At 49.8% G+C, this 17,887-nt stretch overlaps 1 protein-coding gene and 2 long non-coding RNA genes across 9 annotated transcripts in view; 2 read left to right on the forward strand and 1 right to left on the reverse strand.

Moving 5' to 3' along the window:
• Positions 1 to 39: 39 nt before the first annotated feature.
• wdr17 (WD repeat domain 17) overlaps positions 40 to 17,887 on the reverse strand; it is a 27,935-nt gene continuing 10,087 nt past the window's right edge. For 3 of the 6 annotated variants that reach the window (XM_026169526.2, XM_080302265.1, XM_080302262.1), the window contains 23 exons: positions 14,610 to 14,701; positions 14,448 to 14,530; positions 14,276 to 14,362; positions 13,024 to 13,188; positions 12,784 to 12,899; positions 12,602 to 12,688; positions 12,362 to 12,511; positions 11,893 to 12,023; positions 8,869 to 8,994; positions 8,373 to 8,528; positions 8,185 to 8,249; positions 7,741 to 7,873; positions 7,569 to 7,657; positions 7,272 to 7,371; positions 7,042 to 7,181; positions 6,375 to 6,486; positions 6,070 to 6,211; positions 5,467 to 5,569; positions 5,241 to 5,342; positions 3,972 to 4,070; positions 1,710 to 1,777; positions 1,496 to 1,593; positions 40 to 478 (listed from right to left, as the gene is read on the reverse strand). In XM_026169526.2, the coding sequence (XP_026025311.2) occupies positions 359 to 478; positions 1,496 to 1,593; positions 1,710 to 1,777; positions 3,972 to 4,070; positions 5,241 to 5,342; positions 5,467 to 5,569; positions 6,070 to 6,211; positions 6,375 to 6,486; positions 7,042 to 7,181; positions 7,272 to 7,371; positions 7,569 to 7,657; positions 7,741 to 7,873; positions 8,185 to 8,249; positions 8,373 to 8,528; positions 8,869 to 8,994; positions 11,893 to 12,023; positions 12,362 to 12,511; positions 12,602 to 12,688; positions 12,784 to 12,899; positions 13,024 to 13,188; positions 14,276 to 14,362; positions 14,448 to 14,530; positions 14,610 to 14,701 (2,564 nt within the window). In that variant the 3' untranslated portion in view covers positions 40 to 358. Of the gene's footprint in view, positions 479 to 1,495; positions 1,594 to 1,709; positions 1,778 to 3,971; positions 4,071 to 5,240; positions 5,343 to 5,466; positions 5,570 to 6,069; positions 6,212 to 6,324; positions 6,487 to 7,041; positions 7,182 to 7,271; positions 7,372 to 7,568; positions 7,658 to 7,740; positions 7,874 to 8,184; positions 8,250 to 8,372; positions 8,529 to 8,868; positions 8,995 to 11,892; positions 12,024 to 12,361; positions 12,512 to 12,601; positions 12,689 to 12,783; positions 12,900 to 13,023; positions 13,189 to 14,275; positions 14,363 to 14,447; positions 14,531 to 14,609; positions 14,702 to 17,887 lie in introns of all 6 variants that reach the window. The other 3 variants (XR_013909391.1, XM_080302263.1, XM_080302264.1) reach the window with 3 other exon arrangements.
• LOC145429184 (uncharacterized) lies at positions 7,100 to 9,344 on the forward strand. Its single transcript, XR_013909404.1, has 2 exons — positions 7,100 to 7,404; positions 9,156 to 9,344. It is a non-coding gene; the product is annotated as an uncharacterized LOC145429184 (long non-coding RNA).
• LOC113023537 (uncharacterized) overlaps positions 15,084 to 17,887 on the forward strand; it is a 2,838-nt gene continuing 34 nt past the window's right edge. Inside the window, exons 1-4 of one of the 2 annotated variants that reach the window (XR_013909397.1) lie at positions 15,084 to 15,472; positions 15,608 to 15,718; positions 15,851 to 17,304; positions 17,470 to 17,887. The exon at positions 17,470 to 17,887 is cut by the window's right edge and continues 34 nt beyond it. This is a non-coding gene — a long non-coding RNA (uncharacterized LOC113023537). Of the gene's footprint in view, positions 15,473 to 15,607; positions 15,719 to 15,850; positions 17,305 to 17,469 lie in introns of those variants that run through there. The other variant, XR_013909396.1, reaches the window with a different exon arrangement.

The raw sequence follows: 17,887 nt of genomic DNA on the forward strand, positions 1-17,887 counted from the left end.
CTGAGAGAAGATTAACACGAACACAAAGAAAGTCTCCCATAAATACTCAGTGGTGTCTTTATTCCAGTGCTTTCTTTGTACAGTAGAAGAACTCAGATCTATACCCTGTATGTACATGATCACATTGTGGGAAATGAAGCGGGAGTCCTACCCAGTACGACACATTCAACACCAGTCCTCCTCCACACGTGAAGCACGATTGGTTGGCTACATTCTCATCACGTAACAGCTAACCAATATCAAAATCTACAAAAGCTTTGAGCTCCTCTGAAGCTTCAGTTGGCAAAAAGTGTTTGAGCTTCAGCCGCTGGTGTCTGTCTCATCGCCGCCGTGACCGTCTTCCTCTTCTTCGTGTGTGTTAAAAGGGGTTGATGCGGAGTCCCGTCCCCAGCGGGGAGAAGGGGTTGACCTTCGCCCACATTAAAGCGTCGTTGAGTGAGATGGCTGATTTATTGTCCTCCAGCAAAAACACCGGACCCTGAGCATTCAAACAGAGCAGACAGAGCTTTGGACACATCAGTGCAGAAACACGTCGGGTAATCAGAGCTCGTGGGGACAGCTAATGGGCGCGATGCTTTCCCTAACCATGACCTTACTGTAACCCAGTGGTTCCCAAACTTTTTTTGCTGGGCCCCCCTTTGTTTTACGAGTACACGGGTGATTTTGAAAAGCAGCTGTTTCGTCCACGTAAACAGCGTTTCGAATCACCGAAAACGGAGATTTTTTAAAATTCTTTTTTTGCGTTTACGTGTGGACGAGGAATACAGAGTCACGCAACATCAAAGGTATGAGCCTTTTTCCACATCACGCTGTGGCCACGTTATTGCTTACATGAGAGGAATTGCAGAATGGCAGACAGTCAGATTAACAGTATTTTGTCTCTGTCTGCAGGTTTTACACTCTTACATATAAACACACAGTTACTGTCCCTCCATTTACAAAGGCAGAGGCGTCACGGTGCGATTATTTTACGTGTAGTTGTTTTTTCCTGTGTAATAATGTTCAACATTGCTGTCAATGCATTTTTCAAAAAATGCCTCTCTGTGCAAAATGGGTTTAAAAACATAAACAGCTGTGGGAGACTGTTTGTCCGTGATGTAAACAGCCCAGCGCTGCTCCTGATGCAGGGAAACCAACCCTGCAGGGAGACCTACCTCAGCACCTGTGCAGGTGAAGCCAAAGGGAAGATTTGCTTCACCATATTTTCTAGTCTTTGGCTTAGAATGAAGTTGGTTTGGAAACATATTCAGTGATGCTTCATCTCCTGCTGTGCGTTTGTGTGGGCGCCCGTGCTAGCCGTGTGCAAGCGTTTTGTTTTTTTCCCTTTTCATGCCGCGCCCCCCCTGCAATGGCTCTGCACCCCCCCTAGGGGGCGGGCCCCACACTTTGGGAAAGTCTGCTGTAACCTGACACTAAAACCACATTTTGAGTCTCAAAAATGCCTTCAATGCTGTGGGATTTTGGTCCCCACAAAGATGTTAAAACACACACACACCTGTATTCTCTGCCCGGTGAAGCAGGACAGCTGGAGGTCTGAGTGACTCGGCAGGTTGGAGCCCGTCACGTAGTCAGCACCGCAGAGGAGCAACGCACCTGAGAGACGTCAGGAAATGGTTTAATGTTGTCATTATCATTAACACGATGCTTCTTTCCTCGCCCTCTGAGCTGCAGCTGGTGATGCGGCGCTCTGAGGCGTGAGGACTGTTTACCTTTGTGGCTCGGCTGGATTCTCCTCTGCAGGCAGCTGAACTCTTCTCTTTGACACTCTGACGGGGGGCTGTTGGAGACAGACGGACAGGAAGGAAGCACGTTTGCTGTGAGTGTGTGTGGACATGAGGACTGCATGATAACAGCAGCATTTTCTCACAGAAGACGGTTTACAGCATCAGTGCGAGCCGAGCTGAAGGCACTCGGTCGTGCTTTGTTTCATGGAACAGCAGCAGCTTTCAGCGAGTGCTCCACTTTGGAGTCTGGAGTCTGAGGACTTTCACAGATGATACGTACACTTTGTTTTCTTAATATGAAAACATCCAGCTGTGTGGACCAGGCCCCAGAGACCCACTCAGGGCTAGAACTCATCAGTAGGTTTGCCTTCATAATCAAGCTTGAACACCCAAAAACACAAAGAGAAAAACTGACAAAATACTGAGACGTGACAAATGTACTCAGACTTGTCTGCTACAAATGTACCCAGGACGCAGAGTGTGTGAGTGTGTGTGTGTGAGTGTGAGTTTCAAACAGCCGTCTGTGGCCTGCAGCTTGCTGACTGCAGTCACTGCTTACAGGAAACCACAGACTAAAATAAAGAAATGAAACTTGTCCAGCTGTTTGTGACAAACTGATAGCGCGATGTTGTTCTAGAAGCTCATCCCTGCTCTGTTCCTCTTCAAAGGGCCCGTTTCAGGATCAGGACTCAAGTTCTGGGTCAAAGATGGAGCTATGTTAGGTAAGGCTCAGGGAAACTGTGGTCTGCACTCTGGGGTGTGGTGTCATACTCTTTGCAACTGAGTCCACTCAGTAATGAAGCAATGAGTCCTTAAACTGGACCAGACTCGCTGCACTGACGGCGTCTGAGCTTCTCTGTTGTGGTGATTGTTCCTGTTTTTGGTGGAAGCCGCAGCTTTGACGTCTCTTTAAGATGAATAATCATAAAAGAGCTTTAATGACTGAACATCAGCCCAGCAACATGCCTACGTGTCCATGCGTGTCCATGCAAGTCCATGCGTGTGCCTACGTGTCCATGCATGCACACGCATGTACATGCATGTACATGCGTGTGCATGTGTGTGCCTACGTGTCCATGCGTGTCCATGTGTGTGCCTACGTGTCCATGCATGTACATGCATGTCCATGCGTGTGCATGTGTGTGCCTACGTGTCCATGCGTGTCCATGCATGTCCATGCATGTGCATGTGTGTGCTTACGTGTCCATGCGTGTGCCTACGTTTGCATGCGTGTGCCTACATTTGCATGCGTGTGCATGTGTGTGCCTACGTTTGCATGCGTGTGCCTACATTTGCATGCGTGTGCATGTGTGTGCCTAAGTGTGCATGTGTGTGCATGCATGTGCATGCACGCACTCGCTCGCGTCCCCAGCAGTAAGTCTGCATGTGGCGCTGCTCAGCTGTGGGGATGGTGGAAGCAGAGCAGTTATGTGTACATAAAAACATTTCTGGATGTATTAGGAAGATGCTAGTAATGAATTAACCATGCACTAGTGCTGGGAGACCGTATGCACGGCTCTTACTGATAGGCCGAGTTCATCTTTGATGCTCTGCTTCCTTAAATAGCAGCTTATGAAGTGCAGTTTCAGAACAGCACCACAAGGTGGAGCCGCCTTCATCTGAGTGCTGCTGAGCTGGAGGGGACAGCACTGACGAGACAGTCATATATTTTATTCTGAAGCTCTTCCTGATGTTGACGAGCTCCATGATAAATCATTAAAACTTTACTATCTTATATGAAGTCCAGGATTTGGTTCATTTTTCTTCAAGCGCTTTGATTTCATCGGGCTGTGGTGCAAACACGGGTCACTGTGTGCCGCTGGGACGTTCAGCCCTGAGAAGAAGATCCTCATTCAGTGACGAGCACATTTCCACCCAGACAGAGAGGAAGTAAAGCTTCCACTTCACTGATTTCAGAGTGGGCCGTAATGACTCCTGGTGCTCTTCATCCATCTGATTTCCCCTCATCAGGAAGTCCTCCAAACCTCAGAGTGACGATTCTTCAGTTAGCCGATCACTCAGTGACCATCTCAGTCTAACGGCAGATGCGGCTCCTTCATATGTCGTGATGCAGTTGCCTTGGTGACCGGCCTCATCCTGGCCGCTCTTCAGCATCACTGCTACACCTCTGCTCGTTAATGTGAGCACCTTGTAGTGTTATTGATACAACGTGTGTGTGTGTGTGTGTGTGTGTGTGTGTGTGTGTGTGTGTGTGTGTGTGTGTGTGTGTGTGTGTGTGTGACGTACATGCTGTTAGCTTGTGTGCAGGCCCTCCAGGCGTCCAGCTCCACAGACAGCTGCTCGATCTTCAGAGGGACACACACCTCTCGCCGCTTCAGCAGCTGACTGAGAAACACAAAGAAACGCGTTCACAGACGCTGGCGTGCAGCAGATCCAAACAATCATCGTCGATAATTCCAAATCAAAAGCCGATATTAGCTGACGTCACCGCGCACGGTGATATCTGTTCCTGTTTCTGGAAGTTATTTTGACGCTTGTGTCCAAACAAATCAGGAGATGCTGAACATTGATTACGATCAAGGAAAATGTAAACCTGCCTGTAGCGCTCCAAAGCTTCAGCTGAGGTTTAAACCAGGGGTGTCAAACATAAGGCCCGGGGGCCAGAGTGGGCTTGGCAGAGACTCCAGCCTGGCCCTTTGGATGGATTTGGAAAATGTGAAGGAGGGCGTAGATGTTGGAATTTGAACTGTGTTACAACTTTTCCTACTGATGTTTTAGTTTCCTCTTAAAGTTAAAATGGTAGAAATTACATTAAAAAATGTAAATAAACTAAAGACATTCAGGGACATTCATGCTAAACCAACATAATGAAGTCACATAAACAGAAACGGCCTGTATTTATATAGCGCTTTACTCGTCCCTAAGGACCCCAAAGCGCTTTACATATCCAGTCATCCACACATTCACACACTGGTGATGGCAGCTACATTGTAGCCACAGCCGCCCTGGGGCGCACTGACAGAGGCGAGGCTGCCGGACACTGGTGCCACCGGGCCCTCTGACCACCACCAGTAGGCAACGGGTGAAGTGTCTTGCCCAAGGACACAACGACCGAGACTGTCCAAGCCGGGGCTCGAACCGGCAACCTTCTGATTACAAGGCGAACGCCCAACTCTTGAGCCACGATGTTTTATGATCGTGTACCAGACAAACTGCTGTTTTTCACAGTCGGTCACAGTAAAAACATTGATGTGGATTAATAAAAACTTTCTGTTTTATAACCACAGGACAGTCTGAGTGCTGACCTCACACTGAGAAAACTGCTCTTTGTGTGCAGGACTGGAAAATCCTCTGTGTGCGCTCCAAGAGAATCCAGCGTCAGCTTTCATGCTGCTGCCACACAGAGCACACTCACAGTGTGTGTGTGTGTGTGTGTGTCTGTGCACTCACAGTGTGTGTGTGTGTGTGTGTGTGTGTCTGTGCACTCACAGTGTGTGTGTGTGTGTGTCTGTGCACTCACAGTGTGTGTGTGTGTGTGTGTGTGTGTGTGCGTACCTGGTGTATTCGTAGAGTGCAGGTACGATGCTGCTGTACTGTCTTCTAATGGCCAGCAGAGCTCCAATATAACCACAGAGGATGAGCAGCTCACTGCGGGCTCTGCACGCACACACAGACACACACACACGCACACACACACAGACACACACAGACACACACTCAGGTCAGTGAACTCTGTGTGTGGTAAGAACAAACGTTGTTTCTAATAAACAGTCGTTCTCACTCGGTGGTCTTGGTCGTGATGAGGCGGTCAGTTCTGATGTAACTCATCAGGTCCAGGATTGGCTGAATGTCATCCACCATCCAATCAGATCCAGCCAGCTGTTCTGAGGAGGGAAAAAAATGAAAAGCAAGATTTGAACTAATCAGCCCGTCCATCATTATCCTTATCAGGGTCGCAGGGGGTGGAGCCTATCCCAGCTGCCACAGGGCGAGAGGCGGGGTAAACCCTGGACCCTAACACTCATCAGTGTTTATGACTATTGTGGACGATCGGTTAGCTCTTCAGTTTAAAAAAATCACAACAACAGTCGCCTCAAGGCGCTTCAGGTTGTAATGTAACGACCTACAATAACGCCGAGAAAACCCAACCATCATATGACCCCTATGAGCAGCACTTTGGCGACAGTGGGAAGGAAAAACTCCCTTTTAACAGGAAGAAACCTGCAGCAGAACCAGGCTCAGGGAGGGGCGGGGCCATCTGCTGCGAGCGGTTGGGGTGAGCCATAAACATTAAAAACATGAACTAAAACATGGAGAAAAAACACATGAAATCTTTGTTTTCTGTGAACTTCCAGCTGCTGCACAGACGCTGATGTGTGAGTACCTTTGACGTGGTTTATCCCGATCTGCAGGGCGACCTCAGGCTCGGGGCTCAGCAGGCGGAGTTTAACCGCTGAAAACAAGTCTCCTTCATTCACAGCTTCTTCTGCCAGCACCTTACACTCCTCCAGTGAAGGCAGGCCGCACTTTAACGACAGCGAGCGACATCATCACGCGTTAATATCGACATGTACACGCCCACGTCCGCTGCAAACATGTTTCTGCTGTTGTCTATTAAATAAAGGCTTTAAGTATTTACCGATCACTGCAACGTTTACATTTTACCCAGAAGGAGTCGAGCGTACGCACCCTTTCATGCAGCTGGTTGATTTCAGCCGCAGTCCCCGGGTAAAACGCGCAGAGTTTAGCCAAAAGGACGTGGTTGTCGGGAATCATTCGCAGCAGGTCAGCTGACAGCTCCCTAAGTGTAAACACAGAGAAGATGAGGGTCATGTTTTTATCATGTGCAGCTTTTATGGAGCCACAGAGTGAAGCAGCTGTGTGTGCTCGTGGCTGCGACTGCGTCCGTGTGTCCTGAGTCAGCTTGTAGCTGACAGCTGGGCGCCAGCACAGCTGGATATGTGACGTCACCCAGCGGTTTGTCCGTGAGGACGGACTCACTGTTGGAGCCTCGAGTGGACATTAGAGGAACTGCAGTTTCTCCTACGTGGACGTTTACTTTGTCCTGATTGGTTCGCACTGTGCAGGTAAGCGGCCTGCACACTGATTTGTTTAAGTCTGTACCCGCCCACCTTTGAGCGCCAACAGCTGCACCTGTCAGGGAACAGTTCCCTGACATTGCGAATTTCACAAAAGAGAGCCAATCAAAAGGATGTGTCAAAGCAAAGCCACGCCCTTAAATCCCCCGATCTGATCTGTTCTCAAACTAAACCAAATCATGTGACCAGTTCAGTTAACTGAGCGTGCTCAGGGGACGGCGGTCTTCGTGTGGGGGCAAAGCAACACAAAAGCCTACCATGTCGGATTGGTCATGTACTTCCTGGCAAGGAGCTGAAGGCAGTAAGCCGTGCTCTGATTGGCCCCCTCTCCGAGGACGATGCCCACACACGCGGCCAGCTCCAGCTCGTTACCTCGCATCAGACTGGACATGGCTAACTGGAACCAAAGCACACGTCCGCACACACTTCAGCCATGTTTTAAAGCGGAGCGCAAAGAAATGCCGAAGACGGCGACTGCGACACTCACCTCGACGTCGTCCACGGCCAGGTGGCAGCACGCCGCCAGCACAGAGCATCCGTCCTGGAAGTACCACTCAGCGAGGTCCTTACAAACCTTATGGAGGAGGCTGCAGAGAGAGGAGAGCCACAGAGGTCTGCAGGTGTGACTCACACAGGTGTTCAGTTAAACTAAGGAGGAGAAGCTGACCTGAGATCAGCAGAGTATCAGCATCTGTCTGCTCTGACCTGTGTGTGTGTGTGCGTGTGTGTGTGTGTGTGTGCGTGCGTGCGTGCGTGCGTGTGTGTGTGTGTGTGTGCGTGCTACCTCTGGTACTGCTGCCTGTTGTCCATGTCATTAGTCGTGTGGTTGGCTGCAGAGCTTTGAGGTGCACGTATGTTCCCCTCACACGCTCCCTAAAAACATTCATGGTTAGGATGTTGTCACCTGTGCGTCCTTCGTCACAGGTGATGCGTCCGTGTTGGTGCGATCTTTGTACCTGTGCTATCAGTAAGGCCTCCAGCAGCTGTCCTCTCCCGCTGAAGAACGTCACCAGTTTTTTGATGTCTCCCGTGGCGACGCAGTACGGGATGGCGTCGTCATTATCCTCGGCCATCAGCTGGTCCGCTCTCCTGCCACAAGCACAGGCTGATATGAAGCGTGTGGAGCAGCAGGAATGTGAGACTCGGGTGATGATGACGATAAACCTTATAAACCGTTTCTTTATCGTGACCTTTGTGGCCTCGCTGCTCTGCGTTTGCAGCCTAACACTTAAACACGTCATGGACGCACGATCGCCTTAAACCTTACAAACAGTCATCTGTGCTGCCGATGGGCCCGACCTCAGCGCACTCATGTTGAGTCAGAAAACATTAAGTGCAGCCTTTCATGTCAGAAACGGGCGCGACGCTCGGTGGTTCTCTGGGTTGGTGCTCGGTGTTACCTCTGCATGAGCTTCTTCCAGTACTTCATGGAGACTCCCGGTGCCACAGACAACGCTTTCTCCCACTGAAACACACAAAACGCTCACATCACCGAGCCCTCGGTGCAGCGTCACTCAAACTCTTCCTGCTTTTTGTTTTAGTCAAAGTTTCATTTGAACAGTGAGTTCACACACACACACACACACACCTGTCCCAGCTCCACCATCAGCTCACAGTATCGTTGGGTCTGTCCCAGCCTCAGATGGATATCTGCGGCTTCCTTCAGCCGCTCCTCTTTGCTCGGCGCTCCGATTCCTCCTCCGAATTTGGACATCTTCACGATGGTCAGCTCCTGAGCTTCAGACTGGAAGACAAGAAAACAAAAGCTGAGGCTAGAAAATGATCATTAGAATTAGATGTAGAACAATAAGATCAGGCTCATACTGTTTCATACACCAAGGAGTAAACATGGGTTTTAGACGTGTTTTAAACGTGGACAGTGAAGGAGCCTCCCTGATGTGCTGGGGCAGATCGTTCCACAGATCAGCAGCAGCAATAGAGACGTGCTGCACGCCTGCAGCTGCAGGAGCATGAGGCAACAGTCTCCTGCTGGATCACAACTCAAGCAGGAACAGGTGTGGCGCTGACTGTGCACGCTGCGGTAACCGTCAGCTGTGACGGTGAAAGGACCAATCAGGACTCACGGTTTTAAACTTGAGCAGGTGCTTCATGTGCATCACTCCTTTGCTGTAGCTGGCTGGGAGCAGCGAGTCGTCCTGGCCGTTAATCACTGACACCAGGTCCCACAGGTTACTGCTGCCACCTGGAGGCTGACACACACACACACACACACACACACACACACACACACACACACACACACACACACACACACACACACACACACACACACACACGTGTGAAAACCAGCACGCTGATGCATTCAAACATGTTTAATCAGACCAGTAATCCAGCCTCTCCTCCACCACAGACTGTGGCATCCTGCTAACATGCTGATGTTCTCTGGCTTTACTGCTGCCGCGTTTGCAGGAGGAGCAGGAGGAGGAGCAGGAGGAGGAGCAGGAGGAGATCTCACAGCGAAGACTCCAAATAAACCAGGAAGTAGTTTTAAAATCTGTAACATCTGTAATAATAATAAAAATATGTAAATATGAAAGCAGATTTCACTCTGTCCTGATCTCTGTTCTGCAAACATCACGTTCAGGCTGTGGAGGAGGAGCAGGAGGAGGAGGGGAGGAGCAGGAGGAGCAGGAGGAGGACGGGAGGAGCAGGAGAAGGAGGAGGAGCAGGAGGAGGAGGAGGGGAGGAGGAGGAAGAGGAGGAGCAGGAGGAACAGGAGGAGGAGGTCAAACAGACAAACGAGGCTGCGCTCGCAGTGAAAAGCTTGGCAGGAGGAGAAAAGCACCAAACACAAAGGGCGTGTCCAAATTCATGGGCTGCATCCTCCTGAGGACACATTTGTAGACCGATTACGTCACAGCGACGCGCTGAAGGCTGTCCACATTCGTAGACTCCGACAAATGCGGCCGACAAATGCGTCCTCCTTTTCCCCGAATTTGAAGGATGGGTCGGGTGTGTCCTTCGTGGCCCACCATATCCCAGAATTCATAGCACGGCCCAGCCAAACTCCAGTTTCCAACAATGGCGGCCGCTACTAAGTTTTTAATATTACTCTTACTAATGTCTGTGAAGGTTCTCAGTCATCCAGGTCATCATAGTCAAAGGAGCTTGCAAAGAAAAGCGTCTGGACTTCTTTAAGTTGCTTGAAGACGTTTCACCTCTCATCCGAGAAGCTTCTTCAGTTCTAAGGTCGCCAAAACACAGACTTAACAATGTGGTGTTTGCTGTACAGTGCAGCGAGGAATGCTCAGACCTCTACATTGGAGAGACCAAACAGCCACTTCACAAGCGCATGGCACAACACAGAAGAGCCACCTCCACAGGACAAGACTCAGCAGTCCATCTGCATCTAAAGGTCAAAGGTCACTCTTTCGAGGATGCCAATGTTCACATTTTGGACAGAGAGGACAGATGGTTTGAAAGAGGAGTGAAAGAAGCCATCTATGTCCACTGTGAGCGACCATCTTTGAACAGAGGCGGGGTTTACGACACCAACTCTCTGCCATCTATAATCCAGTTTTGAGATCCTTCCCAGACGCCTTAACGCCCACTCACATCCTGGGCCATCTGACCTCAGGACATCACATGATAAGGTGGGGCCAGGTTTCACAATGAGCTCACCCGAAACTCTGGCTGATTGGGACCCACACCCAGTTTCACACCTTGGCTCAGGTGATTAGAGGATCATCAGGGGGTCCTTTTGTCCCTCTGTGGGGGGAAACTCCCACTGGGTTTATATCTGGGACCATTTGACCTTAGAACTGAAGAAGCTTCTCGGATGAGAGGTGAAACGTCTTCAAGCAACTTAAAGAAGTCCAGACGCTTCTCTTTGCAAGCTCCTTTGACTACTCTTACTAATATTTCTGGGTCACAAAATAAACTTTTAACATATTTTCAGGCGAGAAAGTAGCTGTGTAAACATCAAATATCTGCTCGGTTTATCAAGATATCCCATATTTGCTAAAGTGCTTCGATGTTTTCGGAGGCGTCTGTTACCCACCAGCTCGACAGCTAGCCGGGAGCTCGAGGGTTACTGAAGCCGCCGAGAACGGCACAACTCCCGGCACATCATGTTCAGATCACCGCAGACTTTCGCTGCTCAGGTTAAACGTGATATATAAGTCACTTAGACAACCTAAAAATGTTATTGTTGGGCTTTTTTCAGTGTTTTGTTTGTTCGTGAGTAAATCGGTTTGGCTGAGATTAAAGCTATTAGATTAGATAAAATAAAACTTTATTAATCCCCCGGGTGGTTTTTACACAGCTGAATAAACGTCAAACAGAAAACCGAGTAAACAGACGGTCGAGAGTTTCCTCCAGTGTCCTGTTATATTTTAGATAGCAAGGAGCAGATGGCCGAGTTTATTAAACTCCACCGAGACAGCGGCGACGCTAATCTGAAGGCGAGACCGTCAGCCGTTTACTTCCGGCCTACCGACCTTCTGAGGACCCGGCCCACGTAGACCGCGAAGGCCGGGTCCTCAGAAGGATACAGCCCATGAATTTGGACACGACCAAAGACTCTCCCCTCATGTCTCAGTTTAATAAGGATAAATGTCATTGGTCATAACAGAAGAAGCTCCGCCCCCGGCGAACCTTAGCTTTTAGCTCTATTACAGCAGTGAGAGGATGTTACTAAGCTATGACATCGTTCTAGAGCTTGGAAAAAGGACCGTGCGGTCTTTATGAAGAGTCTGAGCTTGTGCTGCTGTGAATTATGGGATGTATCTCCTTTGCTTTCACAAAGGCTGGTCTGAGACTTCCAGGTCACCTCTCTGTAATTCAAAGTCAACTTTATCTATAAATCATTAGTTATTATTCATCTCTGGCTTTTGTCCTGATTTGGTGCCGTATAAATAAAACTGACCTGAATCATTAGAAACGCAGCTCAGCGACAGGCTGGTGACCTACATATGATGAATGTTATATTAAACAGTGTAGGCAGGATTCATCTCTGTGAGCTCAGTGTGGACGTGATGAGCAGCAGCAAGCTCTCCTCAGCTCCTCGTACTCGGACTCTGATGGAGAGCTACGAGCTCACAGCCCCGCGCTGAGGCTTAAACAGCACCTGACATCGAGGTCGTTACCGAAAAGCATTCAGAGAACCAGCGAAGCTTCTTGGCTCTGATGTCGAAGCTCAGCTTGTCCAGCTCCTGCTTGATGTCTCTGGATACTTTTCCACAGAGCAGCGGCGGAGAGCCAGGAACCATAGCTGTGTCTGCACACACACACACGCACGCGCACGCACACACACGCACACACGCACACGCACGCACACGCACACACACACACAGAGACTTCATTATAATGATAAGAAACAAAAACGGTCATAAAGTTAAAATAGTGACAATAAGACATAAATCAGGGAGCGATCAGAAGCAGTGAGCTCGACGCTTCAACGCTCGCCATGACGAAACTGTAACGCCGCCATAGAAACAAACGTTTGTCACTTTGAAGCAGCTTGTAGGTTCGGGGGTTAGCGACCCCGCAGCACAGCGGTACAACAATGACACCGGCAGCACGAGTGAGCAGATTAAAGTTCAGGTGAGTTCCCACCTGTGTTTCCGATGATCTTCTCCCAGGGCTGGTCAGCGAGGACGTTCAGCAGCAGAGGGGAGATGAGCGGCGTGAGGGACCACAGCCTCACCGTGCTGTCCCTGCTGCAGCTCGCTATGGTGAAGGGACGGCTCTGATGGCACGTGAGACCTGCACACGCACAGAGTGAGCGGCTGTGACAGGAACGCACACGAATGTTTACTGAAGCGCGCCGTAAACGGGAAGCGGAGCCCGACTCACCGTACACGTCGGCTCCGTGGTCGTAGACCGTGTCTAAACACGTGCCGTCTCTGGTGTCCCACACTCTGATGGTGTAATCCCAGGAACCTGCGAAACAGCACAAACGAGCACATCGGTCTCCTGAGACCGCCCACTGCGCACGACTCACACACCAGGGGAGGCGACGCTTGTAGAGACGTTACCTGAGATGAGCAGGTAAGGCACCTCTGTGTTCCACATCAGGCCTCTGACCGGAGCCGTGTGCCCGCTCAGCACATTGATGCAGGCGTCCTGCGTGTAGTCCCAGATACGAACAGTCCTGCACACACACACACACACACACACACACACACACACACACACACACACACACACACTCTTTGAACCAAGGCTAACTTGGGACGGCGTGCTCCGCCTCCTCCTCTCAGTGTGTCTGCACTCACCCATCATCCGATCCAGAGCACAGGATGCCCTCTCTCAGGGGGGACCAGCGAACGTGGAACACCTTGGCCAGGTGTCCCGTGAACACCTTCAGAGGCTGGTCCGAGCTCGTGGCCAGGTAGTACACGCGCACGTTCTTGTCCTCGCAGCCCGTCGCTATCATGTCCCTGCAGACAGAAGCACACGGTGACGTTCTCACAGCTTTAAAGGATCACTGCGCTTTATTTCAACCTGCTGCTCAGCGTTAACGAACACGCACCACCCACAGCTCCTCCATCAGCTGATGTCGGTGCACACGGACCTTTGACCCCTCAGAGCTGCTGCACACTCTTCCCTGGAAACGTAAACCCGCTGTGATGCTGGTTTAAATAGGAAATACCGACGGGTCAAACCGTGACCTCGTCGTTCTCTATTCTCGCTCACACAAACACTGCTGGACATCAGAGGAACTGCAGCGCTGGCTTTGTGTGGATGCAGCTATACGAAGCACAGACCTCAGGAACAGACGAGAACAAAGTGCAGACGTTTGTCTGTGAAGCACGTTTGGAGGAAACCAACAGCTCGCAGTAGCCGTCAGCACAAAGGAGGAGGGAGGGCGGTCTGAGTGAACACAGAGGCTACAGCTCGGACCAGACTGGGTCATCGATGGGACAAAGTCCAGGTCTGAACCAGAGGCCAGAGCTGGACCTCCAGAGAGCTGTGCATGAGCAACGCTGTGAAGAAGACTCCTCCACCTGGATGAGACAGACTAATGAAGTCACACAGGAAACATCAGCGCAGGTTCGTCCTGCTACAGGAGGGTGTACACGCTGCTGGACGATGGGGTCAGTGTATCGTGTGTGTGTAGATATTAGCCCATATTTAGCTCTACTGTACACTTTAGCACGTGCTGATTGTTGACACTACAGAGGAACTTAGAAGAACATCATGTCTTCTTCATCGACTGGGACCATAAACTCATCGGACTCACAGAGCTGGTGAGCAGGAGGCTTAAACCGTAACAACAGCACTCAGCCCTGTTCAGTGTGACGTCCAGCTCTGAACCTGCCGTAGACGTTCATGTAAACGAGCCGCTGGGTCCTTTAAAGCACTTGGGTGACACGTTTTGTGCCTGGATAACCTCCAGACAGCCCGGGCTGTGACACTCACCGTCCTCGTCCTGTGTCCCCTGTTTTTCCTTCTCCGAGCTGTGACATCCTACCATGTTGCTTAAATGATTCAAGTGAAGCCCAACGATGTGGACGCAGGTCTTACTTGTTGTTCTGGCTCCAGTCGCAGCCGAACACAGCAGCGGGGTGTTTGTACTTGTGCAGGATTTTACCGTCGATGGTCCGGATGATGCTGTCGCCACAACAACAATAAAAACACGAATCACTGCAAAGGACAAACACGACGCCGTCGTCGGGAGAGAAGAGGAAGCACTCACCAGAATCCGTCTCCGCTGCAGGTAGCGATCCGCTTTGAATCCTTGTGGCTCCAGGAAATACAGAAAATGCCGTTCTTACCGTGCTGGAGGAAGACAGACAGACGCATCACGCTGTGCATCGTGCGATCGGGTTCAGACACACGGGGGCGCGGCCCTACTCACCTCGTTGAAGCGAGTGATGATTTTTCCTTTCCTGACGTCCCAGATGAACGCTCCGTTACGGGACGTCGCCCCCGCGATGCAGTTCAGGTCTCCTTCACAGAGAAACAAACACGTCATCAGCTCATCTACACGACGCAATGAAACGCTGCTGCTGCTGCTTTAGTGACACAAAGCGTCTCAGATCACCTCAGTTTTTAAACGATGGTTTCTATTATGAAGGAGACAAAACCGACCTGCTCCTCTTATTGATCGAAGAAGAAGAAAATAGGCAAAGATGATTGATTTCTCAAAACAGCATAAACCCTGTGGGCAATCTAAAAGCTCTGTGTGTGAACTTCCTGTTATCTGTGAGCCTCGGATTAAAGAAACTGTCCCTGCTGATGAATTAGAGCGCACAGGAAGCACAGCAGCAGCGAAGCATCGCCAGACGTACAGGAAGCATCAAAGCTGGTCTGAGGGCGTCCACAGCAAACAGAAACTTTGAACCAGCTGGTTTTTCCCTCTGACTCATGATTCTCTCAACATTGAAACGGTGGCTTTGCTCGGAGTTTAACCACACACTTCATCATCGTGTTCATAAATAAGTGTTTTTATTACACAGAGAAAACTCAGGAAACAAGAAGGATCTTAGAAAGTGTCAATAGCAGCTGATGTCGACACCAACCTGCTCCCGGGGTTTCACAGTTAATGCTAAACTGGATTTGTGGGTTTTCCCAAATTAGGCAAAAAGCAGAAATAAAAAGCCCGACCGACAGACGGGATCATCGTCCAGGTGGGAAGTGTTTGTGGTTGAGTTTCCTGTTCCCGCAGAAACATGAAGACTGTGATGCTCGCTGTGCTGCTGCTGCTGGCCGTCAGTCAGAGTGAGTTAACCCGCAGACCTGCTCTCCGTTCGTCTGTTACATTTATTTGATGTTTGTAAGACGGTCTGTCGCGGCGTGAGTGAACCGTGGGGCTGCTGGCGACGGCTGAAGGTGGTTCTTTGACGTGTTTTGCAGGTGAAGCCTTGGAGTGTCACTGTGGAGGCCAGAAGTTCTGTTCACGTCCTGTGGAGACGTGCTCCAGCTCCAACGACGTCTGCTCTACTCTCGTCATCACTTCTGGGCCGGGTAAGTCTCGCCTTGCGTCGCTCTGACGTTTATGCAAAGAAAAGAGAACAAATGCATGCTGGGCCGCCTCACGGGCACTGTGAGCGGCTGGGACGATGTGTGACGGTCACTTCTGTCCTTTGGTTTTCACAGTGGTAACGCACACAAAGGGCTGCTTGAAGTCGCTGGCCTGCAGGATCCTGAATCGTCCGCCCGTGATGACTGCCAGCTGTTGCAGTTCTGATCTGTGCAACAGATAAACCGCTGCCACGCGGGACGTCGCCCGATTGGTCGACGCTCTGCTGCCGTGTGTTGTGTACTCTAGAGCAATAAAGATCAGCTGACTGTATTTACTGTCTCCGCTCCGTTTTTATCATCAAACTGATTTATTTTCACTTTGAAATATTTCTCTGACATGTTACCATAAAGTGTCGTTACGCGCGGTTAGCTCAGGTCGCTAATGATGAGACTTCAGGACGAGAAGCCCCAAAAACACCGAGTGATGTCACAGTGGCCATCGTTTATTTACAGTCTGATGTTTTAACGCTCTGTGTGCCGCTGCTGGCTGATGGAGACACCCTCAAGTGGTCAGTAGAGGAACTGCAGCTCGCTTCATTTTCAGCTCCAGAGGTTCCTGCGTCATTATCAGGCGGTGCAGTCCTAAAAATAACCTTTGGAAAGATGGACGTGTGAATACGATTATCGACTTTAGATGTATCCAGTCATTTTATACGCTCATATATAGAATATATGTTTCATGCATGTCAGTGGTATCTCTTATTAGAACCATGTGACCTGTAACTGTAAACCTTTGTTGCATCGTGGGAATAAAGAAAAACATAATAATTTGGTCAAAGTGAAATCTGCATTTCCACAGTGGAGAATAATTTAAAGCCGTGTTATTTAACCACTTCATGGTGTGTGTGCGTGTTCGCTGTGAGCCGGCGAATTTTAGTCCAACAGCCAAGAAAACGTGAACGGATTAGAGCGCACACAGGAAGCACAGCAGCAGCTGCCGACTGAGGACGAAGCAAACAGAAACTTTGATTGTGACGTCAGCGCGAGTTCCCGTGGTTTCACAGTTAATGCTAAACTGGATTTGTGGGATTTCTGTGGTTGTGCAAATAAAAAGCCCGATCCAGAGGGTCATCCAACGAGGTCATTGTCCAGGTGGGACGTGTTTGTGGTTCAGCTTCCCGTTCTCGCAGAAACACGAAGGCGTTGCTGAGCGTCAGAGCGAGTTGACCTGCAGACCTGATCTCTGTGGGTCATCAGTTATTTGTCGTGTTGTGTTATGTTGGCTTGCAGGATGTTTTGACGTGTCGCTGTGGAGGTGATTGTTGACTACGTCTGTGCTTCATGTGTCGTAAATATGGAGTTCTGTACTGTCAGGATGAAACATGCAGTAAAACTTACGATCCATCCTGATCCTCGACTGCAGAGTGTGGGAGAATGACACTCCTGCTGATGAACTGACACCGTGCACAATGTCTGTTTGTACTTTATTATCACTTTGCTGGTGAGACGTGATTTTAGTGGTTGTGGAAACGTCACACGTCACTCCGGGTTTGTCTCCTGTTCAGCAGCAGCACATCGAGCATTTCCAGGTAAAAGCTTCGTCACTTTTACAGCCACAGGCTTCTTCTGTTTGGGCCAATCTGACCTGCATTCTTCCTCATGTCCAGCAGGGGGCGACTCCTCTGTTGGTATAAAGAGGGAGTCTGAGACGATGAGCTGCTTCTCTGTTTGTTCTTCTTTCTTCACGTTTTCAGGTGACTTCAGTTCAGTAGATGAGGCGAGCAGACACAGATCTAAATGTCTCTCCACTGCACGAGAACGCCTTCGACTTCTCTGCCTTTGCGCGCTACAGCCGGTCTGCAGCCGTATACGAGGAACGCGTCCTTATCCACAAAGGAGACGTCCGCTGTATTCAAAATGTTGGGGGAACGTGGCGCCTTCTACAAACTGCAAACCCACTCCTTAGTTTTAATACACGAATTATGAGTTTCTGAGAACACATCAGATTATCAGAAGACGTCATTACACACTGTTCAAAGCATATCTATAAGAACTACATCATGTTTTCTATTAAATAACCTCAGAAAATGACTGACTGCACCTGTAAGGTTTTTCTAAATCATTATTTTTTAAACATGAAGTGTTGATCATGTATCGACTGATATGTAACAC

This window comes from Astatotilapia calliptera, chromosome 6, assembly GCF_964374335.1.
Source record: "Astatotilapia calliptera chromosome 6, fAstCal68.1, whole genome shotgun sequence".
Taxonomy (NCBI): Eukaryota; Metazoa; Chordata; class Actinopteri; order Cichliformes; family Cichlidae; genus Astatotilapia; species Astatotilapia calliptera.